Source organism: Erythrolamprus reginae, chromosome 3, assembly GCF_031021105.1.
Source record: "Erythrolamprus reginae isolate rEryReg1 chromosome 3, rEryReg1.hap1, whole genome shotgun sequence".
NCBI classification, from domain to species: Eukaryota; Metazoa; Chordata; class Lepidosauria; order Squamata; family Dipsadidae; genus Erythrolamprus; species Erythrolamprus reginae.
Genome location: NC_091952.1, coordinates 189,650,189 through 189,660,119, shown reverse-complemented (window position 1 = coordinate 189,660,119; position 9,931 = coordinate 189,650,189). Strand labels below are relative to the sequence as shown.

The 9,931-nt window shown below is 39.7% G+C and overlaps 1 protein-coding gene across 1 annotated transcript in view; it reads right to left on the bottom strand.

Moving 5' to 3' along the window:
* Positions 1-448: 448 nt before the first annotated feature.
* The window catches only part of DIPK1C (divergent protein kinase domain 1C), a 31,369-nt gene continuing 21,886 nt past the window's right edge, over positions 449-9,931 (bottom strand). Inside the window, exons 3-4 of the mRNA XM_070749129.1 lie at positions 5,359-5,523; positions 449-1,305 (exon numbers count right to left, since the gene is read on the bottom strand). Of these exons, the coding sequence (XP_070605230.1) occupies positions 1,051-1,305; positions 5,359-5,523 (420 nt within the window). The 3' untranslated portion in view covers positions 449-1,050. The remainder of the gene's footprint in view (positions 1,306-5,358; positions 5,524-9,931) is intronic.

Sequence of the window (9,931 nt, the reverse complement as noted above, 5' to 3'; positions counted from 1 at the left end):
TTATAATTTGCAAATTGGGAAACAACGAGGATGTTGAAGAAAATAAGAAATTTCTGGAGCATGCTGGAGAGAAAAAAACCCAGTGTTTTATCATTGGGTATTAGCACTGAGTTTTGGTCCCAACCAATGTCATGCCATCTCAGACTGTTAACTGTAAGAGACTGCAGCCATAAAACAAGCTGGTCCTGATTTAAAGCTATCCTTGGATTACAATCTAATAAACAGTGTCAAATATATGTATTTGTCCTTCATAAAGTTGCTAGTTAATTCCATCAGTGTTACAGCATCACTCAGAGAACATAACTTGTGGGTCCAGATGTAACAACAATATGATATTACATTTATTCTCTATTCCACTTCCATCACTAAATTTTGTTAATCTAAAATAATTACGAGCAACAAGGAGGCTGAAACTGATAAAACTGCTTTTTGTTAAAATATGACACACTACCTTTGCAAAGATCTTTATTGAGAATGTTTATGAAATACTCAGCCACATTTCAGCTACTCATTTTAGAAGTAAAATTAAATTACTAAAATGTTATATTTTTTTCCTCCCTTAAAATTCTTTGAAATGCAAATGATCGAGTCTTGTATTAGTTTGGCAGATGTTACTGCTTTCCACATTTCAGAAAGAATTAATACAGCTAAGCATCAATTGAATGGTCCATTTGAGGAAAGAAGGATATACGTCTTGCTCCCAATGCTTGATAAATACAAAAATACATCTTCACAGTGATTGACATCACTTACATAATGACATCATTATGCAAATGACAAAGTACTGTATCATAAAATTAAGATACATTTGTGTAAATTAAAATTTGTGTAAATTAATACAAACAAATCTATGCGCAACAGACTTCTGTTATTTCAGGGGAGTTTTCTGAATTGAAATTTGGTCCACTGTATTCAAAGTCTACTGAACGTAAGTCTGTTAAATCAGGATTTCATTCATATTCACAGCAAGGTCAGTTGTGGTTTTCAAAATATAGTAAAATAAAAAATAAGTAGAAAATAATTTAATTCAGCAACATCAATAAGAAAAAGCTATGTATTCTGAGTAACCATAACTGATGAATCTGCTAGAGTAGATTTCTGAAGTTTCTTTTGGCTGACTTGAAGCAAGTGGTACAGCTGAGAAAAAGAATTTGCAGAATTGCTCTGGGTGTTGGAAATATCCTTGATCCTTGGTTGCGCACAATCATGCACAGCCTCCTCTAACTGCAGCTGCATGGGAAAGGAAACGGCTGATCCTCCGAGGTTTAGAGTGAACCAAGGGCGAAATATTTTATCACAGATGACCTATTGAAAAAGAAGAAAAAATAAGTCTTGTACTGAAGAATCACATGAGTTGTTCAGCCCTATTGCACTTTCCAATTTATGGATATTTTATTTATTTATTTATGAAGGCTTCTATGCTGCTAAATTTCCACTGACTCTCTAGGGCTCAAAGAGCTTCACAATAAGGGCTATAAAATACAAAAAGTCTGACACATAAACACTACACAGACCATAATAGGGGCATTCTGTAATGAGATCTTGACGCAGAGCAATTTTTTAATACAAGTGACTGATTCTGCTTGGGCAGAGCAAAATCTATGTGCTGTGTGGCAAGAGAAACAACCAGCATACAGCCCACCTCTACCCCAAGGATTTTGGTTGTGGCTCCCAGAGTGAGATTGGAGACCAATGTGATCAATCTCAGGGATTTTCGCTTTACTGGTGAGTTGGAGGTTTCAAGGTCACTTTGAAGCTGTACAGGCTTAAGGGAACTTTTTAACTCTCCCCCTCCTAGACCAAAAAGTCGGGGTCCACCAAATTCAGTATTGATGATACGATGCCCACTGATGAGACCCAAAGACAAAATTTTATCCCCAGGCAGAAAAGTTCCCCAGCCCATTTTTCACTAAAGAAATCAATGCAAACACATACATATCCCATCTGGCCAAAAAGACTGATTTCTGGCATCTAAGTACCGTAAATTGCATTGCTCTGCACTGGAGGCAGATTATGCTTTAGGTTTTTCCTCTCTTCTACTACTACTAACACATATCCCCACTGTTTTATTTATCATTTATTTTTTAAAGACTTATATAGCTTCCCATATTATAATTCTAACCCTGGGTGATGCACAAAGTCATAAAAACAGTTCTCCACCCAACCATAGGAATAAAAACTCAATAAAATTTTATTCTGCCTGCTCCTCTCTTGGGTAAACACTTAATCCAACTTCTGAAGCATAAAAGCGATTTCCAATAAAATGAACAAGAACGTGATCAGATCAGTAGTGGGCTGCATGGACGGTCTGGTGTGCAGTCCCAGTGGGGGGAAAAGGAGATGCACATGTATCTCTCTGTTCCCAATGTGCATACCCAGGTGAGATTCGGCTTCTGCGCATGCACAGGAAGCAAAATCTCACACAAGGCCACTCCTACGCACGAGATTTTGCCTATTTTTGGCTTTTTTTGCTTAGGTGCATGTGGAAATGGGTGAAATCTTGTGCGCACAAGAATCCTTGCACAAGATTTCACATCCTGCGCATGCACAGAACCTGAATCTCATGCTGGCGGATGCACACACCCACGCTCTTTGCCAGGAGTGCACTGATAGTGCCAGCGACGGGCAGCCCATCACTGGATCAGATTAATACATTTGACCTTCACATTGATTGTAAAATATGAGACACTGAGAACCATTTTTGACCATCAACCATTCAGAGCAATAACCATATGAAGTGAATCCATTCACAGAAGAAAATCACAGCAATATAAGATCTGGAAGTAAGAATAAGTTATGTGATAAGAAAGTCCTCTAGCTCAGATGTTTTCAACTTGGCAACTTTAAGACTTCTAGACTTCACAAGCTCTTTTCTAATTGAACATATGGATATAAATTGCTATTGTTTTACCTATAGAAATATTGTGCATATTCAGTGATAGGTTACCAAAATTTTTACTACCACACTGTGGGTGTGGCTTATGCATTTTGTTTCAATATCTTTCAGTGCAGATTGGGTGCTGTGGAGCTCCATTTTCGCTACCCCGCTGCGTTCTCCCCCGTCCAGGCAGTAGCCCACTCCTGATTATCTACTATATAAAGTGTATGTACACACATACACACGCGCAGCTCTTCTAAAATTATACACATTCAAACTCATTTACTGCGATAAGAAAAACATACCCAGAGCCCAGAAGGGAAAAAAGGAAGGAAAAAAACCAGAATTTTGCTACTGGTACTGCGTACCTGACTGTACCCGTAGGAGCCCATCACTGTGCATAGTCATAGTAGCAATAGCAAGCAGTAGTAGTAGTAAGGGCCCATTTTTATGACATACACATAGTTTGGCTCCTTATTGAGAATGGGGCTGTATATTTTACTCATTATGGGAAAGGCTGCGGACATCACTCATGTGGCAAATTCATCTCTTTCCATATTGTAACATCTGGGACAGTGTGCTCAACCTTGGCAGCTTTAAGATGTGTTGACTTCAACTCCTAGAATTCTTCAGCCAGCATGGAATTCTGGGAGTTGAAGTCCACACATCTTAAAGCTGCCAAGTTTGAGAAACGCTGCTTTAGCACAATTTGCCAAATTATACAATGTCATCGCATTATGAAATGCCTTGTTCTGTGTTTGGCATAATTCTTGATCAATGGCACTGTGGTGGAGGGATGCTACACCAGATGTTATTGCAGAGATTAGAATACTAGTAGAACCTGTTAATTGTCTTCCCTAAAAAGTATATGATACGACACTGCACGATCTGTGGCTGGTGTCTCTGAACACATTTATAGCTGTATCTTGAAGTCACTACTTGAGACTTCACTCACCTGTTGTGGTTAGCTCTGGCCCAGCTCCTGCCCCAAGGACTGTGGATATGGGGGAAACATCCACATGCCGCAGGCTTGTTTTGCTCCCGGTGGAATCTGATGATGAAGGCTCCTCTGACCAAGAAGACATGAGTGACAGGGAGGGGGAGAATGTGGCAGACAGCTCAGAAGAAGATCAATTATCTAGCTCCTCCTTGGATTCGGAACAAGAGTTAATGATACAGCCACGCATGCGGAGAGCTATGCATAGGCAGCAACAACTGAGAGATTATTATCAAAGGAAATGAGACCACCTGTGGTTGGGTGGGGCTGTGGTAATTAGTGAGGCTTCTATAAATAGCAGCCTGTGGGTTTGGCCATTGTGGAGGATTATCTGATCATTGTGTTTCGTGCCTGCCTTGCTGACTTCGACCTTTGTGTTCTGATTTTTCTCCGCTTTGAAACTAAACCAGAGCAAAGTGTGTTTCACTTTGTGAAAGAAGGACTGTGAAATACCTCACAGCTGCAAGCTAAGTATCACGGAACTGATAAGGGACTTGTACAAATTACCAGTTTGTTTGGAGACGAGTGCTCTTTGCTATACAAAAAGAGTGCTTAGTTTATTTGAATTTTCGGTATAAAGAACATTGTTTTGCATTTTCAAACGTGTGTGTGTGTCTGAAATTTGTATCTGTGAATTTTCGGGAGGATTCTATCAGAGAGCTCGACAGAACATCACCTAGTGATTGTGCTGATGTGAACCTGTCCATCGATACAGGTATTTTAATCAGTGCAATAATTTGTCATGCCCCTGTCGGAGTCTGACTCTGAAGATGAGCTGGAACAAGAACTGACAGCGAGTGAGAGGGCAGCTCCATTAGCCTTGAAGGAAACTGAGGAAGGACAGAGTTAGTCCAGACCAAGCTGTTCGGAATTAGCAAGACCTGCAGGCAGGCAGAAACAGAGTTCAGCTGAGGAGTATGAACCACCTGCTTCTGATGCAAGGGGCTTGGAGAGTGAAGAGGAGGCAGAATCAGCTCAGACTGAGGAGGCAACTCATGAAGACAGTGCCCTGCCCAGCTTCACCAGGCACACCTGGGGAATGGAACTTAAGGAGATGCTGTGGGGAGGGGCATTTGTTGGGAACAAATGCTGAGTTCCAAGAGAGTTGTGTGAACTTGCCAAGAATCCTTGCATCCCTGTGTGGCATTTTTGCACTGATTATCTGCATCTTTTGCTTCCTGAATTCTTTATTTTGTTCTTGTTATGCTAGATAAATTTGGGGTTTATTGCTATGCAGGCTTGGTGCAGAGAGCACTGGGTTTGCTGGGCTGGACTAATTGTGACCAGAGGCTGTTTGAGGTTTGTTTGGGGGAGATTTGGAGCACTAAAAGGGCCGGTTTGAACTGCCAGCTTGTTTGTGTTATCTCTGTGCCATGCCCTGGGTCATCACATAATTAGGATTTTAAAGCAGAGTCACACAGCCACTTAAATAAAAATAGTTCTACTTAGCCTCTCCCTTGAATAGTTCTACTTAGCCTCTCACTTGAAGGTTAGTGTTGGCTCTTTTTGCTCCACATCTTCCATTCTTCAAATCGCATTTGGAAAAGCAATCGAAAAAAACGCAGTCTTCATCTCCTGAGCAATTTTGTTCGAGGATGTCTCTCATTTTAGGTTCAAAAAAGGCCATGTCTACATCAATGGCAACCACCTGCAATCAAAGCAATGCATTTAGGTTGGTTTATTCTGAGCCAAAATCACATGCAATTTTAGGACGTTGATGAAGAAAACATTTCTAAAATCCTATTAGCCCGAGTGAGAAGGTGAGATGTCTGAATTTAAAACTTTGAATTTGAATTTGAAACTTTCTTCTAATTTTTCTGAATTCCAAGAGAAACTACACATTCCCACTCCGTACCCTTCTTTGAAAACAGCTCTAGGCTTTCCACAGGTTGATGCAGGCACTATCAAGAAAATAAATAATTCTTGACATCTCCTCTTACATTTGCAACTTCTTTTGAGTTTCTCTTTCATTAAGAACTTCTAATGGAAAACATTTCCGGTTCATTGCCTTTTGTTTCATATATTTATTGGAATGCAAGTAAGAGGGCTACATGTAGATTGTGGCCCAAATATTATGAGAAGGCTAAGCTATAACTCAGAAGCTTCATAGAGATTTCTTTCGTATTCAAAAAGCAATTATAAGCAGCATTAATAAAATAACCTTTCTCTCTCTTGGTATCATGTGCTGGCCACTTCATTAATTTGTATTAGCAAAACTGGCAGATTGGTCAGAGAGTCCTCTCGGGGCAGCGTTTGGAACAAAGTTACAGGAAGCCCTCAACAAAAACCTGAATTGGAATTTGAAACACATTCTAGACTGACTATTCAAAAATGCCAGGCAGATAGTCATTTGTTTCTCAGATTCTTCTTCCCTAGTCAAATCCCATGCATTTTCCTTTAAATAAAAAAATAAAAATCTGAAAATGACTTATTTTCTCTTCTCTTTTCCAAATGCCAGGACAAGGATTGGTTTTTTTATATATTTGTTATTTCATCCTTTGCCTCAGTATCTTTTTGATACCAAGCAATTAATAACAGCAACAACAATACATTAAATTGATATGCCACCCACCTCCCGGTGAGTCAAAGACATTCCTGTTCTGTCTGACATTTCTATAACTTTCCTTTTAAAAAAATTTTTTTTAAGAGAACAACATTTCTAGTTTCCTGCACTATGCATTAAATGTATTTTGTGATTACACTATTACAGTATTATTTTTTTGAATTATATACACAGAATCACTTAATGTTTTAACTGTAACTTGCCCATGCCTGAATTCCAGTTACTAAGTAGAATTAGAAATACCTTTAATACTAGTAGGAATAACAATACATAAATTTTCTATTTAATGGATTAATTTGAATGAGAGGTGTCTTTTCACTTCTAAATGTTCACTGCATCCCAAAGTATGTCATTTGTGGTCTACACAAATGTGGCCTACATTATTTGCATTATGTCATTATGCAACTGACACAGATCACCTCATTTGCATTAATTTACATGAATATCTCAATAAACAATGTCAGTTAGCACAAAGGATCTTACATATAACACAAATTCAACTGTTTCATCTAGACTTCTTTGGACGCAAAAGATTTTGTCCTTTCATCTGAAGTCTGCATAGTGGAACTCTGGTTTAAGCTGAAGTTTTACTGTACAGTGGTACCTCTACTTAAGAATGCCTCTACTTAAGAACGTTTCTAGATAAGAACCAGGTGTTCAAGATTTTTTTGCCTCTACTTAAGAACCATTTTCTACTTAAGAACCCGAGCCTTGAAAAATTTCCCAGGAAATTTGAGAGTGGCACAAAGGCCCGGCCAGTTTCATGCCATTCCCTCTTTAATCCTGGCCATCCGGGCTGCCAGAGGAGCCTTTTGGTGGCGCTTAAGGAGGCTTTGGCAGTCCAGAGCGAGTGAAGCATTTTCCTTTCTCTGTGCGCTTGGACAGGGAATAAACCTCTGCCAGCGCCCAGAGAAAAGAAACGCTCCCTTCACTCTGGGGAGCCGAGGAGTCACCACAGCGAAGGAAAGGCACCGGCTACAAAGCGAGCAAGCAAAGGAGAGGGGAGCCCTTCATCATGGGAACGAAGAGGCAGCAGGTAGCAGCAACAGCAGCCAGTGTATGGGAGGCAGCCTCACGCCAGGGGGGAATTGGAGGCGTGTGCTCCTTCTTGCCACCTCAAAGTCCCTCTTTTTTTTAAAGCCTTAAATTTTGGATTTTTTTTATTCTCCTTACCTCCCCTCCTTCCTTCAGCAGCGACTCTCCTCCTCCTCTTCTTCCTCCTCCTCCTCCACCCAAATTGGAAGCTTTTATTTCTTTCCTAATGGTTTTGCACACATTATTTGCTTTTACATTGATTCCGATGAGAAAAATTGCTTCTATTTAAAAACATTTCTACTTAAGAACCTGGTCATGGAACAAATTAAGTTCTTAAGTAGAGGTACCACTGTATTTTCTTTCTCTTCTTTCACCTTGTGCAGTCATTTTATGCACTTACCCTTGGTACCTCTTTTCTAATTTTTGCAATGAACTGCAAAAATGTGATCATTTCGAACTTGGGGGAGGACTTCATTCTTCTCTTGAAGAAAGGCACTATGCCATGTGGCATTGCAGGTGCACATGTGTTGCTTGGATAGATATGCATGATTAACAAGTGAGATGAATACCAATGTTATTGCAGCTGAGTCAGCACTGTGCCTCTATGACGTTGAGCAATGGCCAGCAGTGCCGACAGTGGCAGGAGCTAATGTCTTCCAGTCAGCTGAAAAGAGTCCTGCATGCATAAAAGTGCATTCTGCAATGATTGAGCTGAATTTGAATAAACATATCAATATAATTATTCCAGGGAAATTAATCTGTTCACCACTTAATAATTCAGACTGCCTTATGGCCTAAGAAATAGAAAATTGAATTATTCCTATGCCCTTAAGTCACCTTAGGCCAGTGTTTCTCAACCTTGGGCGTTTGAAGATGGGTGGACTTCAACTCCCAGAATTCCCCAGCCAGCGTTGCTGGCTGGGGAATTCTGGGAGTTGAAGTCCACCCATCTTCAAACGCCCAAGGTTGAGACACACTGCCTTAGGCAATGTGTGAAATTCTATACAGGCAATCCTTGGCTTACAATTGTAATTGAGCTCAGAATGACAACCATAAGTTGCTCCAAATAGGTATCAAGCTATCATGAAACTTGAGCCGATTTGTCAACTTTTTTTTCCAATGGTCATGAAGAGAATTAATTTTCCCCAATTGGCATTTTTGCTAGAAACTGGAAGTAAATTAATAAAGGACAAGATAGCTCAGGATTGAAATGAGAGGTCCTTGATGCTTCCTGAGTTTTTCTTGCAGGCATTTCATTACGCAAACTAGGTAACATCATCAGTACTAGTCACATCAAGCTCAGACAGCACCAGAAATAAGTGTCAGAAATTGGCAAAAAGAAAAGCCTATGAAAAAGAGTAGTCGCATGATTGAGGGACGGTGAAAATAGCCATAAAAGTGAAGTGGTTGTCAAATACCCAAAATACAATCATGTGACTGTGGGAGGAACTGCTGTATGGACATCTTCAAAAAGATCATCAGTTTTTAAGTGGTCTATTGTAACTTCCACTAGTCATTGAGTAATTAGTCATAGGTCAAGAACTATCTGGATATGCACCCGAGCCGTAGTGGTGCAGTGGTTAGAATACAGTATTGCAGGCTAATTGTGCTGACTGCCGACCGCCAGCAGTTTGGGAATTCGAGTCTCACTACGCTCAAAGTTGACTCAGCCTTCCATCCTTCCGAGTATGGTAAAATGAGGACCTAGATTGTTGGGTGCAATAGGCTGACTCTGTAAACTACTTAGAGAGGGCTATAAAGCACTATGAAGTGTTATATAAGTTTAAGTTCTATTGCTTCTTAAATAAATACCGATTCTGATAGCAGCTGTGCTAGCTTTCACGCCACAAAAATAAATTAATTTTCTTAAAGTTGAAAAGATGAGTTGAAGGCACTTTTATAGATGTTTCAGTCCTTATAAAACTAATGCTAAGATCAGAACTCAGTTGAATATCTATTCCACCTTTCCCAAAAGACCATGATGGGTTAAACCAATAGCATGCTTTCTGCAAACTACTCAATGTATTTCAAAACTGTCAGGAAATGCAATAGAAAACAAATATCTCCCATTCCTCTCTGGCATAGGAGGGCAGATTCCTGGTTTTGCCTCCAGGGTGGCCCTTAGCAAATACCAAGTTCTGCTGAATTTTCCTGCTTCCTGGTATTTCACTTACTTTTCCTGGTATGCTGGTATGTTATGACTATAACACACATTTCCCAATTGGCACCCAGGCTATACATTTAAGATTTATAGTACCTCTGGACAATGTTTGAGACTGGTATTTCTATCTCTAAAGAAATGGAATGTACACGTGAAAACCTTTACTCTTTTTCACCTGTTTCTGATGTTGAAGCTCCAAATAATATTGCTTATAAAACCAAACCAGTAACATTTTTGCACAAGGTGATAGCTTCTGATCAAAAGACTTATGAATTTTTTAAAAACCATGTAGAAACA